A 21,467-nucleotide genomic window follows, 5' to 3' on the forward strand; every position below is an offset into this window, starting at 1 on the left:
TTAGTGAAGCTTGAGCAAGACTCAGCTTACATGATTCTCATTGCACCAGCATGGCTAAGACAGTACTGGTTTCTGAAACTCTTCAGATTGTCAATAAATTCACTGATCACCCTTTCTCTGCTTCCAAACTTGATACACAGAGCAAAGAGAAAATTCTTTGTCTGGACTTGTCATCACTACATCCAAGAACAACAGTTGCAGAACAGGTTAATAACCATTTTTTCCCTGCATATTATTCTACTGTAATTAAACTCTGCTTTATCATTTTCCCCGCACCCCCACTCCTGGGATTCACTGCTTGCTACTTCCCATTAGCAATGAATGAAGAGAGAAACTGTACAACAGAATGAGAAATTTCTTAACTCATAACTTCCTTTCTTTTAGCAGCTACTCCCCAAATTCTGTTAGATTTCAATTTATATTCTGGTACTTTTTCTCCAAAGGGAGATTTAGGCATATATTGTGTTAAGGCTAATTTTATAAGTTATATCAAGTCATCTTAATGATAATAATCAATTCCTGGAGTGTTTCCACAGCTGTGGAAGAACTCTTCTGATGGCCTGAGATGAAGGCTTAGTCCTGGAGCCTCCAGCAACAACACTGGACTGCCTCCAAATTTCATGGAGGGCATTAATCCATTAATAATGAATTTGGAGAGAAGCAGCTAATAGAAAGTCAATCTATCACGCATGACTGTATAGAGAAGAATAGCTGACATTTCTACCCATCTATGCGATCAGTTAAAGCAGAGAGTCAGTGAATTCTGCTTTTACTCCCTAGCTATGGATGAAAGCACTGATTTAAAAGACATCACCCAACTTCTTATTTTTATTAGAGGTATTGATAAAAACTTTGAAATTACTGAAGAACTTGTTGACATATGCGCCATGACAGGTTGCACAACCGGAAAAGAAATATCCAGTGAAGTGATAAAGTGCATGAATAATAAGTCAGGATTAGATATCACAAACTTGGTGGCCATTTGTACTGATGGTGCTCCAGCTATATGCGGAAAAAATGTTGGAGCAGTTACTCTTCTTGAAGAATTTATTGGGAGACAAATAACCAAACATCACTGCATTATACATCAACAGGTTTTGTGTAGCAAAGTTTTAAAATTTGAGCATGTAATGTAAGTGGTAGTTTCCATTGTAAACTACATCCGTTCTAGAGGACTAAAATATAGGACATTTCTTGAAGGGGTAGACACCGAGTGCTGCGACTTAATCTACTATATGGAAGTGAGGTGGTTGAGTCGAGGAAGAGTGCTCCAGCATTTCGTTGCTTTGAAAGAGGAGGCCAATAAAAATCCCAGAGCTTGAAAATGAGTCCTGGAATCAAGATCTCTTTTTCTTTTGTGATGTTACTACACACCTGAATGATCTCAACCTTCAGCTTCAGGGGAAAAAATCAACTTATATTTCAAATGTGTGGAGCAGTGAAAGCTTTCAAAATGAAATTGAAACTTTTCAGAAGTCAGCTGTCAAAAGGTGAAATGTGTCACTTTCCCACTTGCACATAGCGTATCCCTCAGCACAAACCCACACCGACTTAGGAGAAAAATACGCAAAGCACATCAATCTATTGATTGAAGAATTTGACAGAAAACTTACTTTGTCTAAAGAAGAAGCAGGGCTGGCTCTACTGTTTTGGCCGCCCCAAGTAGCACGCCGAATTGCTGCCGTGGATGGCGGTCGCAGTCTATGTGCCATTAGGGTGGCATGCCCGTTTCCACAGCGGCGGCAATTCAGCGTCAGCTTCTGTCTTCAGCCGCGGAAAGCTAAACATAGAAACTGCCGCCTAATTGCCACCACTGTAGAAGTACGCGTGCTGCCCAATGGCACATGGAATGTCCCCGCTGTTCGTGGCGGCAATTCACCACACTGCTTGGGGGCAAAAACACAGGGACTGCTGCCCCTTGTAGATTGCTGCCCCAAGCACCTGCTTGGAATGCTGGTGCCTGGAGCCAGCCCTGAGAAGAAGACTTCCAGTTGAAGCTGACTGAAGATCCCTTTTCTGTGGATCCAGAGGAAGTGCCACTACATTTGCAGTTGGAGGTTATTGAACTTCAATGTTCAGCAGTTTACTGAAATAAGAACAGAGGAAGCAGCCTGCGGCACTTCTACAAAAGTCTGGAGTATGAAAAATACAAGAATCTTATCGAAGTTGCACTGAAAACGTTCAGCATTTTTTGAAGCACTTACATATGTGAACAAACATTTTCCATCATGAACATGAATAAAAACAAGCAATGTTCTTCTCTGACTGACGAGCATTTGGAAGACATTATGAAAATATCCACTTCAAATATGACCCCTGAATATGACAAGCTTGTTGCCAAAAAGAGATGTAATATCTCTCATTAAATTTTCAAGGTAATTATGAAAAGTACAAATGTTTTCTTTCAATGAAACAGGTGTTTTTCATTTTTCCATGATTCATAAAAAAAATTAAAATAATTTAAAAAATTGTTTGCTTTAATTGAAAAATTCTGAATAAAGTATCACCCCTCCCCCACCCCAGACCTTCCTATTTGGCCCACAGCTGTTTCAGCAGGGCGGTGCTGGGGAAGGAGGGTTTGTTTCCGCAATGTGGGCAGCGCTGGGGGTGGAGGAGTTCCACATACTATTACCTGTATATGGCAAGTAAGGTGTATATAGCAAGACATACTCTCTGTATATTACAAATCAGATGTAATATCCTTGTGCTCTATTGACCATAGTTGACCATCCCTCATATCAGTTTTTCTCTATCTGAAGTGTCTGTGGAGAATATGAAGTAAGATGTTGTTGTCTTTGATAACAGAATCATAGTACTGGAAGAGACCTTAAGAGGTCTTCTAGTCCAATCCCCTACACTCAAGGAAGGACCAAGCTTTACCTAGATGATCCCTGACAGGTGTCTGACCTGCTCTTAAAAATCTCCAGTGATGGAGATTCCACAACCTCTCTAGGCAATTTATTCCAGTGCTTAACCACCCTGACAGTTAGGAAGCTTTTCCTAATGTCCAACCTATACTGCCTTGCTACAATTTAAGCCTATAGCCTTCTTGTCTTATCCTCGGAGATTACTGAGGACAATTTTTCTCCCCCTTGAAAACTATTATGTCCCCCCTCAGACTTCTTCTCTAGACTAAACAAACGCAGTGTTTTCAATCCTCCCTCATAGGTCATGTTTTCTAGACCTTTAATAATTTTTGTTGCTCTTCTCTGGAATTTCTCCAATTTGTCCACATCTTTCCTGAAATGTGGTGCCCAGAATTGAGGCCTAATCTGCACAGAGTAGAGTGGAAGAATTACTTCTTGTGTCTTGATTACAATAATCTTGCTAATAAATCCCAGAATGATGATTGCTTTTTTTTTTTTTGCAACAGTATTACAATCGTAACCCATTATGACTCCCAGATCCCTTTTTGCATTACTCCTCCCTAGGCAGTCTTTTCCCATATGTGCAACTGATTGTTTTTTTTTCCTAAGTGTAGTACTTCACATTTGTCCTTACTGAATTTCATCCTATTTACTTCAGACCATTTATCCAGGTTGTCCAGATCATTTTGAATTTTAATCCTATCCTCCAAAGCACTTGCAACCTCTCCCAGCTTGGTTTAATCTGCAAACTCTGTGTGTCTCTATGACATTATCTAAATAATTCTGAATTTTATCCTATTTACTTCAGACCATTTATCCAGGTTGTCCAGATCATTTTGAATTTTAATCCTATCCTCCAAAGCACTTGCAACCTCTCCCAGCTTGGTTTAATCTGCAAACTCTGTGTGTCTCTATGACATTATCTAAATAATTCATTAAAATATTGAACTCAACCGGATCCAGAACTGATCCCTGAGGGACCTCACTTGATATGCCCTTCAAGCTTGACTACGAACCTCTGATAACTACTCTCTGGGAACAGTGTTCCAACCAGTTATGCCCCCATCTTATAATAGTTCCATCTAGGTTGTATTTTCCTGATGTATAAAGAGGAAGTGAATTGAAAGGTGATCGACAATTAGACTGTAGGCTACTTGTGATTAATGGTTGGTTGGTTTATGGTGCTTTGTAGCCCATACTGGAAATTATATGAAGTAGGACAAGTAGATGTAAGCAGGTTTCCGAGTGGAGATATAGGGGTAGAATTAAGACTGTCGAACCTTAACTATATATTTTATCCCTGTTTTTATAATCACCATGTTCTAAAAATGTTGTTTTGAATTAAGATATTTATTTACAACTTTAACACAATCTTAAAGATTTTGTCTGGGAAATTCCTTCATTTCTACAGAAGCTATATAGAACTTAAAAATTCTTCCTCCCCGTGTCATTGGAGCATTTAACCCCAGAAAGTGCAAACTTGAATAGTACAATATTTGCGGTTTCTTTTCATTTTGCCTGATGTGATGAAAGGTGTCTAAAACCTGTAAAGAAACAAATATAAGAAAAACTTGCCTGGGTTTAGAATTTAATATGAATCTTAAATGTGCTCACCCAAATATAGCATAAGCTTCATACTACACCTGTAGTCAGTTTGACGCTCCCCCGACTCCTCCCAAAGAAGTCCAGTCTCCCACTTTATCTTTAGATATTTCTAGGGTGTAACACCCAGTGGCCTGCATGACCCCTCTCTTGCAAAATGTCACCTATGAGAAGCCATCTTACCCTGTTGGCTGTGACCTGTGTGAAGGTAAATATCACCCATATCTTTCTTGTTTGGAGTACAGGATTTCACTCTGAAGTCCATGGCTGCATTTACTGGAGATCAAAATTGGGACCAGCAATGAGCAGAAGTTCCATGTCTAATCAGGATTTGACAGCTTTGCATTTATTGACTCTTGAGATCATTAGTAGAGATTATGCCTTGAAGCACCTAGTCCTAGCCAGATGTAATAAGATTCACAATGGAAGTTAAAATCTCCATTAAGCATGAGTCAGAATGGGTTATGGTGTTTTTATCTTTTATCATTTTCCTGTGTGAGTTCATTGGAGAGCATAGTAATTGTCTGATTTAACCCACAGAGTTGTTGTTGGGGCATTTCTATATTGAAGCAGGCTCTCTCGGGGATTTGGGTGGCCCATTCCATGGTGCAATCTTCTCCTCTGCCACAGTGATCAGCACCCCCCCACAACACACCTTTCGAGATCCATGGGTCCTACCCAGGCCTAATGTACCTCAGAATGTCCAAATATCAACTGTGTGGGTAATACTAGACAATTACTACACCCTCAAATGAACTCATACAGGAAAATGATATAAGACAGAAACACCGCATGACCTGTGGGTGAACACTTCTCACAAAGTGATCACTTTATTTCTGACTTATCAGTCCTCATCCTGAAAGGAAATCTGCACAACACTTTCAAAAGAGAGACCTGGGAGCTTAAATTCATAACTTTTTTAGATATTTATAATCATGGACTGACTAGAGACACTGGATTTATGCTTATTACAACAATCTATAACCCACGAAGAACCCCCACCCTAGCCGCTTTCCCCCACCTTCCTTTGTCCCCTGTTGCTGGAGGGATGTTAATGGATCACTTCACCTTGAATGGTCCACTGAAATGTGTGTTAATTACTTACACTAAACACTCTGTTACACCTTGTATTTAGCTGTGACATTCTGAGTAGGTTTCTCAGACCTGAAGAAGAGCTCTATATTGGCCCAAAAGCTTGTCTCTCTCACTAACAGTAGTTGGTTCAATAAAATATATTACTTTATATTATCTTGTCCAATAAAACATATTACCTTGTCTCTTTAATATCTTGGAACTGCAGTGAATAAAACATTGCACACAAGGGATTACTTAGTTTTTCAAAACAGTTGAATGTAGCGAGTAGCTATTTAGGGCCATGCTCATGTCTATAATGCCTATAATAATGCCTATAATAACTGTACGCTTTTCTTTCATTTCACTTTTAAGGTGGTTGTAAATGCACTGATAGGTGCCATCCCTTCCATCATGAACGTTTTGCTTGTCTGCCTCATTTTCTGGCTCATTTTTAGTATCATGGGAGTGAACCTATTCGCAGGAAGTTTTGGAAAATGCGTTAATTTGACTGAAGAAAATTCAGAATTAAATAAAAGTATAGAGGACAAACAGAATTGCAGAGCCTATAATGACACCCAAAAAATATATTGGACAAATGTTAAAGTCAACTTTGATAATGTTGGTTCTGGTTATCTGGCTCTTCTTCAGGTGGTAAGTTCTGTTTTCTTTTGCTGGTTGGCACAATGGGCTAGCGTCATGGTGCTGATTTCTCACCTACCTCTGTGCAAGATGGGTAATAGTGGCCCTGCAGGGCCTTCTCTCCCCCTCCAGCCCATGTTCTGACTGGCAATATGGTTAGGCCATGTGGGGCCTCTTACTCTAGTGTACAGACATGTAGGGCCTTGGGATGATCTACAAACTGATGATGTAACCATTTGAACATATGTACTCTGATTTGCAGCTCCTGGGAAGATGACATGTTTGTTTTAATTTCATGAAACTCATGGCAAAACTCTCTCTCTGCCAGAAATGGGAAGGGGGAAGACAGCATTAGTGGGCTAGTTCCAATTCCCTGAATCTTGGGATCAACACCTGCCCCAACACAATTTAAACTTGTTGTCAGACAGCTTTAGTCTGCCACTGAATTAAGGTCCTTAATGGGTCATACACAAGTGGAGGACTGCTATGGCAGAGTATGCCTGCAGTCTGCATCCTCCCTCTCCTGATATACCCTCTATGCAAGAAGATGGTGGGGCGCAAAGGCCTAAGTCCCATCCATGTCACAGACGTGTCATCAGGGAGATCTCCCCAAACCAGAAGTAAATCTACTGGGCGTTTATGGACATACTGCAGCCCCTTTGCACCAACTCAGTGGCACGAAGATGTTGTAAACAGGCTAAAACATCTGTCCCTGAAAGCTGTATATGATTTTAATCATTTGTCTTTTATTCTAGGCGACATTTAAAGGTTGGATGGACATTATGTATGCAGCAGTAGATTCAAAAGGGGTAGGTCACAAAAATTAAATATTCTCCCCGGTGACCATCTCTCCAGTTTTTAGTTGTGTTTGATAATTTTCATACTTGTTTGTTTTAAGTGGTACAATGTTATAAGTCTTTTCTGTTCATTGCTTTCTTGGTGTTGTCCACTTATAAGACTCCTTGATCTTTATTTCTAGCATCTGATATGCACATTTTGCTTGCAAATGACTTGCAATACCATACTTACAGTTAATTGCTACAGTGAATGTTTTAGAAGGAAGCTGCTTTCTGTCAAATTCAAAGCCTACAAAATTATAACTAGAAGCAATTCAGGGTTGAACTAAAGTGGATGACAATCCTTTGAAATAAATTCTCAAATATTATTTTATTTAATATTTATATTTCTGTAACGTCCATAGCCCGAATCAGAATCAGGGCTCTATTGGGTTAGGTGCTATCTGAACACAGAAGTCTCGTGTACACAGCGAGTGGGAGGGCAGTTCATGCACAATGAATTTTTGGGCAATAAGTGGTGCATATTAGATAGTACACGCTGATGGCATACAGACTGTAAACTGCTTTCTGATTCAATATGTATCCATGTGTGTAAACAGCTGGGACTTTCTGTGGAGTAAGTGGTCAGCATTCTGAGTGGATATCCAATGGTGCTTTGCTTCACTGCTGGGCTCTATACATTCTGGGGCTTCTCCTGCTGCACATTTTGAGATACATAGCAGAAGTCAGTCAGAAGTGACTGGAATTCTAGTACTTGGAGTAGGGTTGCCAAATTTCTATTTGCGGAAAATCAAATATCTTTTCCCACCCCTCCCCCAAGGTCGCGCACCTACCATGCCCCCCACTCACTCCATCCCCCCTCCCTCTGTCACTTGCTCTCCCCCACCCTCCCTTAATCATTCATTTTCACTGGGCTGGGGTAGATGGTTGGAGTGAAGGCTCTGGCTGGGGCGCAGGCTCTGAGATTAAGCCAGAGATGAGGGGTTTAGGGTGCAGGAGAGGGCTCTGGGCTGGGGGGAGCAAGGGGTTCAGAGTGTGGGAGGGGGCTCTGGGTTGGAGCAGGGGGTTGAAGTGTGGGAGGGGTATAGGCTCTGGGTTGGGGGTGCAGGCTCTGGAGTAGGGTCAGAAATGATGCGTTCAGGGTATGGGAGGGAGCTCTGGGCTAGGTCAGGGGGTGGGGATGCAGGAGGGAGTTTGGGTGTGGGATACATGCACGCAAACATTAGTCCTCTCTAAATCGATTTGCAATGAAGTTAATATACTTTCAAAATGGATTATAGAATACATATCAATTGGCCAGATAGTGCACATCAAGATTTTCATCATATTGACACAGGCGGTTAATGAGAAATACTCTTTTGCTTATTCCACATTGTGTCATTTGTGTGTACGAAAACATCTAGGCCAAGATTTTCAAAAGCAGGAGAACCTGAAGTTAGACTCCTCATTAAATGGCCTGATTTTCAAGTATTGAGTACTCAACAGATCCTACTGATCTGAGTGAAAACTTGATTGTTTGACACCTGTGAAAATCATGACGAGAAAATCTAATTCAGCTCTCACTGTACTCAGTAATGACTCCATTGACCTCAGTGAAAGTTGATTCAGGCATATATTTAGTTATGATGGATAATATGTTAAACAAATGCATAAAAAGAGAAACATTATCTTGTGTCTTTGTGTGACTATTGAAGTGCGAAAAAACCTAAATTCAGTCTTTTAATTTCTTAGTCTTCAGTTAGTGAAATGGGAGATTTTGCCCTATTGGTTTCTTAGCATAAATATCAATAAGTAATCAATATCAGTGCCAATTACAGGAATCTGTTCTGCACAAAACAATCTTAACAAAGCTTGCAAAGGAAATCAAAACAACAAATAGACCTTGGGCCAAATTCTCTGCCCATTTACTTCAATGGAAACAAGACAACTGAGAATTTGGCATATTATTTTCAGAAGTTATTTTCAGCTTATCAGGAAGGATAATCAGATTCTAGGCAAAACATTGTTCCTTGTTAAATTGTCATCCACATTGTCTATGGTGTCCTTGGATTTAACTTTAATCACACTACAAATTTAGTCTCCATTTCCCTTTCTCCCCCACCACCACAGAAATGCAAGACCTATGGCTTGTCTATAGTGAGTTAGTGCACAGCAAGCCAGGGTGTGAAACTAGAGTGCAGCAGCTTACTGTGTAAAGTTCACCATGTGTTCACTGCTACAGCAGAGTGAAAGTCCCAGTGTGTGGTTTAGCTACAGCAAGCAGGCGCACTGTAGATTCCCATCCTGGTTTGCTGTGTACTAACTCACTGGGTAGATAATCCCTTATTCTTTGCATTACAGACAGTTTTTTTCTACATTGCTAGTAATGAAGCAAGTTTGATATCCTGCAAGGATCTCTGTGCAAGGGGACCCCTGCACCTATACAGAACTCATTCCAGGACCAGGACCAGGATCATACTATTCTCAGTCAATTTTCATCTTGTTTTTCATTTTTGCAGAAAGAATTGCAGCCACGAAAGGACAATAATATTTATATGTACCTCTATTTTGTGGTTTTCATAATCTTTGGATCTTTCTTCACACTGAATCTCTTTGTCGGTGTCATTATTGACAATTTTAACCAACAAAAGAAAAAGATAAGTACATTGGATATGTTCCCAGGCCCCTGATATATTCCTTATGTGTTATCTTCAAACTAGAGTATGCCAGCAGTACACTGAAGCTCTGAAATATCTATATACATTTATTAGATGGAGTAGCATCAGTACTGAATTTAATAGAGGCAGCATTATAAGTGAAGTGCTTCCCTTTCTCCATACCATTCTCCTATATCCTAGCCATGTAACTCTTGGCTCTTGGGCCTGCGCTGTTCATAAGAGTCTATGAAGCTAGCTGCATGGTTCCATGAATGCTACTTCTCCTGCCCTGGAACTGTACACTGGGGGAACAGGGTCTGAGAGCAGCTCTTGGATTGGGCAGTGGGCCTTAGATGGAGGAAGCAGCAAGATGAGTTGGAGGGGCAGGGAGAAAGATGCTCCTTCCCTCAGATGCCTGAGCTCTTCGCAACCTAATCATTTTCCTGCTTTCTGAGCCACTAGATTGTCACCACAGAACTGTTGCTCTGGGAGATCTTGTTAACTTGCTGCACTGTCTTGGGCCTAAAAAGGTATTAGGAGAAGGGCTAGCAAGAGATGAAAGGATAGAAAAAGAAAGAAATGTTGGATTCCAATAATTTAGATGCTTGCATGACAGTAATGTTTCTTTCTCATCAAAAATAACAGTAGCATTGTCTCCATATACTTAGGTGGACAAGACATCTTTATGACAGAAGAACAGAGAAAATATTATAATGCAATGAAAAAGCTGGGATCCAAGAAACCCCAAAAACCTATCCCAAGGCCATTGGTGAGACCACCTGAGTTCTTCCAACTAAAATATCTCTAATTAGTGAAAATCCATAGTAAAATTCACTAAATCCACTGAAAAAAATGTCTATAAATACAATATACCTGTTTATTTCCATTAGTCTACAATGTTCATAGTCTTAACCCTGCACCAAGAAATTGTCATTGATTATAAAGATTATACAGACTAAATGTTTATGAAGGTCAATGCTGAAATATTGTTTTATATATTTTTTCTCAAATTGATTATCCTTCAGGATTTGTATAATCTGATATAAATATATAATCTACCTATTATTAAATTAAATAACATTGTAATATATAAAGATTGGAGCTATCCACTAGTGAGTATATACATTTATTTTACATAGTTTCTAGGGATGATTGGGGAGCCCCGGGGAAATAGGAGATGTAATTTCTTGATTTTAGTAAGGCTTTTGATACAGTCCCACACGACGGTTCTAATAAGCAAACTTGGGAAATGTGGTTAGGGTGACCAGATGTCCCTATTTTATAGGGACAGTCCAAATTTTTGGGTCTTTTTCTTATAAAGGCTCCTATTACCCCCCTAATCCCCTGTCCCGATTTTTCACATTTGCTGTGTGGTCACCCTAAATGTGGTTTAGATGGAATTACTATAAAGTGGGTGCAAAACTGGTTGAAAAACATACCCTAAGATTGGTTATCAATGGTTCGTTGTCAAATTGGCTGGACGTATCTGGTGGGATCCCAGAAGGATCTGTCCTATGTCTGGTACTATTCAACATTTTCATTAAATGACTTAGATAATGGAGTGGAGAGCACTTATAAGATTTGCAGATAATAACAATCTGGGTAGGATTGCAAGTTCTTTGGAGGACAGGAATAAAGTTCACAAATACCCCAGTAAATTAGACAATTGTTCTGAAATCAACACAGTGAAATTCAGTAAGTAAAAGTGCAAAGTACTACATTTAGGAAAGAAAAATGAAATGCACAAATAAAAAATGGGGAATAACTGGCTAGGCAGTAGAACTGCAGAAAAGGGTCTGGGGATGACAATGGATCACAAATTGAATATGAACCAATAGTGCGATGCTGTTTGTGAAAAAGGATAATATTTGGGTTATATTGTTTTGCTTTGCTTGGCACTCGTGAGGCCTCAGCTCAGGTGTTGTGTCAGGTTTGGATGCCATACTTTAAGAAAGATGTGGACAAACTGGTGCCTGGAGGAGAGTAACAAAAATGATTAAAGGTTTCGAAAACTGACCTATGGGGAAAGGTTAAAAAAACTGGGCATGTTTAGTCTCGAGAAAAGAAGAGTGAGGTGGGACCTGAGAGCGGTTTTCAAATATGTTAAGGGCTCTTATAAACAGGACTGTGATCAAATGTTCTCAATGTCCACAGTAGGCAAACAAGAAATAAACAACTTAATATGAAACAAGGGAGATTTAGGTGCAATATTAGAAAAAACTTTCTAACTATCAGTCTAGTTAAGTTTTGGAATATGTTACCAAGGGAGGTTGTGGACTCTCCATCATTGGAGATTTTGAATAACAGGTTAGACAAACATCTGTCAGGGATGGTCTAGGTATACTTGGTCCTACCTCAATGCAGGGGGATGGACTAGATGACTTCATGAGGTCCCTTCCAGCCCTACATTTCTATTATTCTATGCATGCCTACATTCTCATAATGAATACTAAATACTCTTTTTTTTTATCCTACAGAACAAATACCAGGGGTTTTTATTTGACATCGTAACATGCCAAGCCTTTGATATTATCATCATGATTCTCATCTGCCTTAACATGATCACTATGATGATAGAAACTGATGATCAAACTTCAGAGAAGACTTACATTCTTAACAAAATCAACATACTCTTTGTTGCCATCTTTACTGTAGAATGCATCATGAAATTATTGGCCCTAAGACACTACTACTTCACCAATGGCTGGAACATTTTTGATTTAAGTGTTGTCATCGTGTCCTTTGTTGGTAGGTAAAAATACACAAAACATTTTCTTCACTATCCCAAATTTAGTTTTCATAAAAGAAAGTGAGTTGCAATTGGCTACTTGGCCAAAAACTGTTGCTGAAATGGGACTCAGGATGTTAGAAACAAAGTTTTTGGGAAAGTAGTCAAAATAGATTGTTTTTTTTTAAAAAGAGAGAAAGAGAAGAAAGGTCAGAAAAATAAATACCAACAAATATATTCAAAGTAGCACAGAACAGGAATTTATAAACTTTCCCTATTGTTTTAGCTTATCTTTTAAAAGGAACTACTTTTTATAGTGGAAGGATATATTGTATACAATCTCTGATAGTGTTCTTTCTCTTACTGTTAGAAAAGTTGTAAATGTAATGCACCAGGTTATAATAAGTATTATACCTTGGTCTCATAACACTGAAAAGAGCATTCAGATGATTAAGTTAATAATTTTCTGTGTTAATTAGGGGTTATTTTATGGATGTGAAACATTTTAACATGTTAACTAAATGTTAACTAATTTTACTAAAATCAGATTATTTTTTTTCAGACTTCAAATTATATAATCTTTTTTCATGTGATATCATGACCTGTAATAATTTTGTTTCATGAAGAAATATTTTGCCATTTTTAAAGCATATACAATACATTCACATTGTAAAGGAGACTCAGTTGCAAAAATTGAAATTAAAATATAGCAACTTTAGTTGATAAATCCTGAATAACGATATGGGAATATTCAAAATCCTAATATTTGTAGATGTCATACAATTTTCCAACAATTCTTGTGAACAAGCACATTATCTTTAACAATTTCTCTTGTTAGAGCAATCTTTCTATATGGAAAAATCTTCATGTATCATTTTATTTGACAGTCTAATTTAGACTAAAATTATCTTGATTCTCCTCTCACACTGGTGGAAATCAGGAGTCATTCAACTGAAGTCAATGGATTAACACTAGAGCAGTGGTGGGCAACCTGCAGCCTGCGGAGTGCACATGGCCTGTCAGGGTAAGCCGCTGGCGAGCCGTCAGATCATTTGTTTACACTTGCACGGCCGCCCGCAGCTCCCAGTGACTGCGGTTCGCCGTTCCTGGCCAATGGGATCTGCGGGCAGCTGTGCAAGTGTAAACAAATGGTCTGGTGGCCTGCCAGTGGCTTACCCTGATGGGTCGCGTGCACTCCACGGGCCACAGATTGCCCATCACTGTCCTAGAGTAACAGAGAGGAGAATCAGGCCCAAATTTGTTGCGTTTAGTTTGAAGGGAGTTTAATGCAGAAATGGAGTGAAGAGCTGGAATAAAATTTCTGTTCTACTAATTTAACTACTTCTAAAGCAAATACAGGCACAAGTGATAGCAGAAGGTATATGAGGAAGGAAAATATCTGCTCTCCACATAATTAGCCCCATTTAGTGTGACAGTATGAGTATTGAGAGAAAGGTATCCAAACCTCTTTCTGATTCTACTTTGGTGACAGTGGTGAAAAATGGAGAGCAAAGAAGTGGGTCCCCATAAAGATTAGAGATTTAAGAAAAAATCTCCCTTAAAAGAGAAGTATTTCTCTACAGTGCACCTTGCCACAAGGAATTCCAAGAAAATAGCAGAAATAAATAGACTTAAAGGGAGAGCAAGAAAAAGAAAACCCTTTTGCATTATGGGGAGAAAAAAGAGTACAGATATTTACATAAAGCCTATTCCAAAGACATCAGCTGGTTGATTACCTTTTTTTATGTTGTCATATAAGTGTAGTTGGAGCTGCAGTGGGACACTTTAGGAAGCCCTGAATGAATTTAGTCTTTCCTTGTGTAACACCACCTCTGGACTGGTCATCTGCAGTGGCTGAACCTTGGGCCCTTGGATCTAAAAGGATAGACTCTACTTTTAGTGCAAATAAACCTTGTCCATTAGCTTAGAGTAACAGACTAATAAGCCTCTATGTGTGGTCATGCCACTAGAAAGGGACCAAAAACCTCATTGTTAGCATGGATTACACTGTTGTTTACTTTCTTTTTCTCTGTCTGGTTTCTTTGGCCTTCATCACCACAGTATCTAAGCACTGAATGCCTATGACTCTGGTGTCATGTTTTGGTTTTTTTTTATATAAGCTTTGTTTTTTCAACATTTAGAGCCAAATGTTAAAATACACTTACATAACCTGCCCCTACAAAAAATATACATGTACCAGTGGTTGTGCAAAATGCTGCACATAAAATACCTACTTGTATGTTTTCCTTGTGCAATAGTTCATCTACAGATTTTAGGGGTGCAACATACATAGTACTCCAGTGTTTGAAAAATATTGTCCATCGGGGTCTGTTGTTTTAATTTCAAAACTTTTACAGATAAGCCATTTAACTTTTTTAAAATGTGTACCTTTTCCTTTCATAATCAAGATCCATCAGTGCTAGTACATTTTTACTGATACTATTATGTTTTTCAGTTAATAATTAGCAAAAATTAGGAATTCTAACTGATTATTCATTTCTGTTTTTAGGCACTATGTTCTCTGGCATTGTTAACATATTTGAAAATTTTTTCTCACCTACACTCTTCAGAGTCATTCGCTTGGCTCGAATTGGACGAATACTAAGACTCATCCGAGCTGCCAAAGGAATTAGAACTCTCCTTTTTGCCTTAATGATGTCCCTTCCTGCTCTGTTCAACATTGGCCTCTTACTTTTTCTGGTCATGTTTATGTATGCCATTTTTGGCATGGCTAACTTTGCTTATGTTAAGTGGGAGAGTGGAATTGATGACATGTTCAACTTCCAAACCTTTCCTAACAGCATGCTCTGTCTCTTCCAAATCACAACATCTGCTGGCTGGGATGGTCTTCTCAGTCCTATTTTAAACACTGGACCTCCGTTTTGTGATCCAAACATAAAAGGTGTTGTGGGAGAATGTGGTAAACCTGCTGTGGGTATTATTTTCTTTGTAAGTTACATCATTATATCATTTCTCATTGTTGTAAACATGTATATAGCTGTTATTTTAGAGAACTTCAATGTTGCCACTGAGGAAAGTACAGATCCTCTAGGTGAAGATGACTTTGATATGTTTTATGAAGTCTGGGAGAAATTTGATCCTGAGGCAACTCAGTTTATTGGGTATTCGGCACTTTCAGACTTTGCAGATGCTCTGGCAGAACCTTTACGTGTAGCCAAACCAAACAAAATTAAGCTCATAGCAATGGATCTTCCCTTGGTCAGTGGAGATAGGATCCACTGTTTAGACATTTTGTTTGCTTTCACTAAACGGGTGCTAGGAGAATCTGAGGAGATGGATAATCTAAAAGTACACATGGAGGAAAAGTTTATGGCTGCCAATCCATCCAGACTTTCTTATGAACCAATCTCAACCACAATCAGACACAAACAAGAGGAAGTTTCTGCCATTATTATCCAGAGGGTTTACAGGAGTCATTTGATGCAACGTTCCATGAAGCAGGCCTCTTTTTTATACCGTCACAGAACCTGTGATGCTGATATCCTTGAAGATGCTCCAGAGAAAGAAGGCCTCATTGCATTCATGGTGAATGAAAATTATGGTAGAAATTTAGACAAGTCAGAAACTGTGTCCTCAACATCTTTCCCTCCATCCTATGACAGTGTCACTGGGACCACTAATGAGCACCTTGAGGTGAAGATGGCAGACTCTCCGCAAAGTGTTGAACCTACCAATTGTCCACTATCTGCAGAGAGAGAAAAGGAATCAACTGTTTAATTTTTTGTTAAGAATGCTTTAAAATATTGTTCCCAGCATGTAATGATGTAAATATACAGCAATCAAAGCAGCTTTCTTATTAAACATTAGTTGCAAAAGAAACAGTGGTGGTTTTACCCTTAACTGCAGAAGCTGGTAAGGTATTTTGACCCTGCTACATTCAACTTTGCTTAATGTTTATATTTATATATGAACAGGAAGAATCTGTATATGGTTACAGCCATTATATCAGTGGCAGTACCAAGTTAAGGCAGAATCTTTAGTGTGTGGTTACTGTGGCCCAGACATAATGTTGATTGAGCTGTATTCCACTTACTTCTGCTAATCAGACATTTACATATTTAGATTGGTTTGCTTTGTTGGGGAGCAAGTTCAAGGAAGACAAATTTCAATGGTGTCTAGAAATAAATATCAGTTTAAGTTTGGGGTTTTTGGAAGTAGGAAGGGGGTTGAAATGTAGCCTTAATTCATTCCTAATTATCTTTTGATTATAAACCTGGTAGATTTATGGTTCACAATCTGTTCAATCCTGTGTTTCATATATCACAAACATAATCATTGCATGACTCATTGATATGACAGTGTCTCGAACTCCTCCAATATGATGAATTTAAACAGAATAGCCATGGTATATATACTATTGTAGTCATGTTACTGCAGTATAATGAAATAATAAATGTAACATTTAACATTCCAGAAACAGTAATAAACTGAATAAGAACTTTCTTTTGTTTTTAAACATACCTGAATCTTTTCCCTTTGTAGTTATGGCATTGGCCTTGTTAGGTATACCATGTTTTCTTTCTTAAGGTCTTTGCTACTCTTAGAATCATAGAGTATTAAGGTTGGAAGGGACCTCAGGAGGTTGTCTAGTCCAAACCCCTGCTCAAAGCAGGACTAATCCCCAAACAGAATTTTACCCCAGTTTCCTAAATGGCCTTCTCAAGGATTGAGCTCACAACCCCTGGGTTTAGCAGGCCAATGCTCAAACAACTGAGCTATCCCTCCCCCCAATGAATACATATATAGGAGGTATACCTATCTCCTGGAACTGGAAGGGACCTTGAAAGGTCATCAAGTCCAGCCCCCATGCCTTCACTAGGCAGGACCAAGTACTGATTTTCACCTTAGATCCCTAAGTGGCCCTCTCAGGGATTGAACTGACAACCTTGGGTTTAGCAGACCAATGCTCAAACCACTGAGCTATCCCTCCCCTTCATGCACTTGCAAAAATATCACAAACGCATCTACTCCTGGACCTGTGTTCAATCTCTTTTCCCATGCATGTAAATACTTATTGGATATATATATGTGTTCAAACTCTTAGTATGAACCATTTCATTTTTCAGTGGCTGATTTGTCTTCCTTTGGGTCATATTTTCAGGTAGTCATAGCTACAACATTGCCAAGCTCCTTATTTCCCCTTCATTTGTTTAAATATCACTCATGTTTATATGCAGGTCAATTTTCAAGATATGTTTTTTTAAAAGTTGAAAGATGTATGCAATTTTCAAGGGTGGTTGGTCCATGAGAGACACAGCTTTTCTTTCTTCACCAGAGTTATTTCAAACAGAGAGGAAGCTTGGACTTATGGCTGAAGCACTAGACTAGGACTCTGATCTGGGTTCAGTTTCTTGCTTGGCTACAGACTTCCCATGTGACCACACGCAAGTCTCCTCTAATTGCAGTGTAGCCATACCCTTAATCTCTCTTTCACTCAGTGCCACATCTATGAAATGGGAATAATAGTTATTATTCTTTTCTCTTCCTCCCTCACTTTTGTCTGTCTCTCTATGTAGATTATGAACTCTCTGGGCAGGGACTGTCTTACTATGCATATCTACAGTACCTTGCACAATAGGGCTGCAATCTGAGCTGGAGCTTCTAGGTAGTATTTGAGTACAAGAAATAATAAACAATATTTATAATGTCTTTTAACTTACTTTCTCTGTGTTGTATTTTCCCTGCTTCCCCTAATCCACAGGGCCTCTCACTATGGAGTTTTGGGCCCATACTATTATTTTCTTCCTATAATTTGAAGCTAGACACAGTGGGCGATATCCTTTGTTGATGTGACTCAGCATAGTGTCATTGACATCCGTGATGCTTTACCATGGAAATCAATTGAGTTATGCTGATTTGCACCAGCTGAAGATCTGGAAAAACGGCAAAATAAAATACTTCCTTTTTATGTAGTTTTTGTTATTACATGATTTAAAAAAATCCTGTTTGCGACCCTGCAAGAACGAGGCAGTGACACAAAATGAATTGCACTTGCCCATTTGTTGGAAATCATTCTGCTAGACTATTCACCAGTAAACACGATGCATCTCCATCCATAGATAAAGCCTAATTCTATAGATTTAAAATTGTATTCATATTAGGGTAAAACTCATCTCTCCCTGCATAGAGACCAAGTAATTTATCTTTATGCAGGGTACTAAAATGCAGGTAGGAAAAATGAATTCATCTTTCAATCAGAGACAGGCAATGGAGCTACAGTACAGTCCCTTCATGGACACTATTCCAGTCTAAGAGCTGGAAAATCAGTCACTGCACCTTCACTCCCCTTGTGCAGATGTTTGGGGACTGGATCTACACAACAGGTCGGGCCCTCTGTGCCTTGCAAAATGTTTTAGCTTGAGCATGCTAAAGAAATCACTGAATGATCACAATCACTTTTAAAAGCATTCGTATGGTTGATGGAAAATTAAATCCGGATGAGATTATCTTGTCTAAAGAGATTCAACAATGAGACCATTTTACAATGAAATTATTACGTGACTAATTTGTGTATATAAAATTGAGTTAAATATTTAAAAATAGAACTATGTATATTTAATATATTCTCTTTATGAAGAGAGCGTAGTTTCAGGCATCAAAATGTGGTCTTTGTACTTTCTGTCCCATTGGTCTTGTCCACAGGGCATAAACCATGAGATCTTTCATCTCAAGATTTTTCCACTGAGTAAAATTTTCTAGGCATGAGCAGGTATATGAGAAGTGACAAAGTTAATATGTAGTACAACCAAATATCCATCTAGGTTAGCCTTCTGTACTCTGTGTCCATTTAGTAGTAGTAGTCACTATAGATTTGGTAGTGGTTTGCCACATAGACTCATAGAACTTAAAGGGACATCGAGAGGTCATCTGGTCCAATCCCCTGCACTCAAGGCAGGACTAAGTATTATCTAGACCATCCCTGACAGGTGTTTGTCCAATCTGCTCTTAAAAGTTCCCAATGATGGAGATTCCACAACCTCCCTAGGCAATTAATTCCAGTGCTTAACCACTCTGACAAGAAGTTTTTCCTAATGTCCAACCTAAACCACGCTTGCTGCAATTTAAGCCCCTTGCTTCTTGGCCTATCCCCAGAGGTTAAGAACAATTTTTCTCCCTCCTCCTTGTAACAACCTTTTATATACTTAAAAACTGTTATCATGTCCCCTCTCAGTCTTCCCTTCTCCAGACTAAACAAACCCAATTTTTCAATCTTCCCTCAAAGATCATGTTTTCTAGATCTTTAATCATTTTCGTTGCTCTTCTCTGGACTTTCTCCAATTTGTCCACATCTTTCCTGAAATGTGGTGCCCAGAACTGCACACAACAGTCCAGTTGAGGCCTAATCAGTGTGGAGTAGAGCAGAAGAATTACTTCTCATGTCTTACTTACAATACTCCTGCTAATACATCCCAGAATGATGTTTACTTTTTTTGCAACAGCATTACACTGTTGACTCATATTTAGCTTGTGATCCACTATGACCCCACCCCAGATCCCTTTTCCGCAGTCATTTCCCATATTTTGAGGCTATTCTTCTTTCTTTGAATCTAATATGATATTTGTTTCCAGCTAAAGGACACTAGCTCAGGCATATTCCTCAGATTGGCAATGATATTTTTATCTAAATTTTGCTTAAAATTTTTCAAACTAGAATCTGTATGTATATTAACCAATCTATGGTATTGAGTTATATCCCGATTGTACATAAGTGGCCAGGGCGTCAGCTAATAGTGTAAAAATAAATCAACATAGCACCACTGAAGTCAATGCATATCTCCTGAGAATGTTGCTGTGACTCTAAGAGGATCCCAATGCCAGCAGGCAAGGGGCTCCCAGGTATGTAGCCGTAAATCTCAGATGGCCTGACCAGTTCAGTGTATGCCAACTCACTGTTGTCATAATCTGTATCTAAAAGGTGTCATGTAAGATATCTTATGTGATTTGGTAACAGGCTGGTCATTAATATTATTGTGTGGTGTGCATATGGGTGACATATGAAAAATTATAAATGTGCTAGAACTATTATGGTAAAATATGTTTGGCAGGTATGGCTTAAGTCACTCTGCACTAGATAAAAGGAATGTAGTCAAGCTACTTTAAATGTATCTCCAGTGTAAATTGAACAGAGAGACAATGAAAGTACATTTACATAAAAGGTAAACAAGCCATCAAACTACCAAGTAGGGAAGATAACCACCTAATTATCATGACAGGGGAGAAGATTACAACACTTAACAAGGTGTCAGCTCCCTGGGGGACCTGGAGAGTAATTTCTGACTTTGAAAGGAAAGATAAAATGCTAAAAGAGAAAAAGACATTCTGGAATCCTTCCGTGAAAGGACAAAGAAACCAAGCACTTCGAGCTCTTTAATGGATTCTGGCTAAGAACTAACTGGCCAGCCGTGCTAGAAAAACAACTGTGTTGAGAAATCTACTTTGAACATAAGGTTCTAGTTTCTTAAATTAGGTTTTAATCTTAGAAGAGTATTTTTACTTTTGTTTGTAACCTTTTGTATCTCAAGACCTTCTACTTGGTATCACTTAAATATCTGTTCTTTGTTAATAACCTTAATTTAGTTTTATTACACAGACATCTTGGTTCAGCATTTCAAACTGAAGAGTAAAATCCTCAGCCAAACTAATAGGCTGGTGCTGTGTACTGCCTCTTTGAAGGAGAAGTGAATTTGATAAGGTTTGTGAGTGCTACAGAGAGAAGGGCTGAGCACTGCAGAGAAGATGGTTTTGAGGAGATTGGGAGCTGGAAGTGTTGTTGAGGTCCCACTGTAAAGCGTAATTGGGCAGTGAAAGCCAGTGAGACCTTCTTATTTGTGTGCTGGCTGTTGGTGTCAAGGCTGAGAGCTGCAACGAGATAGCATTTAAGGCACCCAGAATTGCAAAGCAGGTATTGACTGAATCCCTTACTAGCCTGGGTGAACTTTAAAGCACACTGGCTTCTGTGAGATCCATTGCCTCTGGATAGCTAGTGACAAAATCCACTATGACCAAGTTATGGCTTCTTTCTTTGGGTAGGATGTGGCTTTTAAGGCCCATAATGTCTAATGTGACCTTAAAAATGCCTCTCTTATCACAGACAAGTGGTATA

General features: G+C 38.9%; 1 protein-coding gene across 1 annotated transcript in view; it reads left to right on the plus strand.

The window, feature by feature from the left end:
* The window catches only part of LOC115645406 (sodium channel protein type 5 subunit alpha-like), a 98,558-nt gene extending 82,477 nt beyond the window's left edge, over nt 1-16,081 (plus strand). The window contains 6 exon segments of the mRNA XM_030550006.1: nt 5,916-6,194; nt 6,938-6,995; nt 9,482-9,619; nt 10,284-10,384; nt 12,093-12,363; nt 14,853-16,081. Coding sequence (XP_030405866.1) covers nt 5,916-6,194; nt 6,938-6,995; nt 9,482-9,619; nt 10,284-10,384; nt 12,093-12,363; nt 14,853-16,081 — 2,076 coding nt within the window.
* Nucleotides 16,082-21,467: the final 5,386 nt, after the last annotated feature.

Source organism: Gopherus evgoodei, chromosome 2, assembly GCF_007399415.2.
Source record: "Gopherus evgoodei ecotype Sinaloan lineage chromosome 2, rGopEvg1_v1.p, whole genome shotgun sequence".
NCBI lineage: Eukaryota > Metazoa > Chordata > Testudines > Testudinidae > Gopherus > Gopherus evgoodei.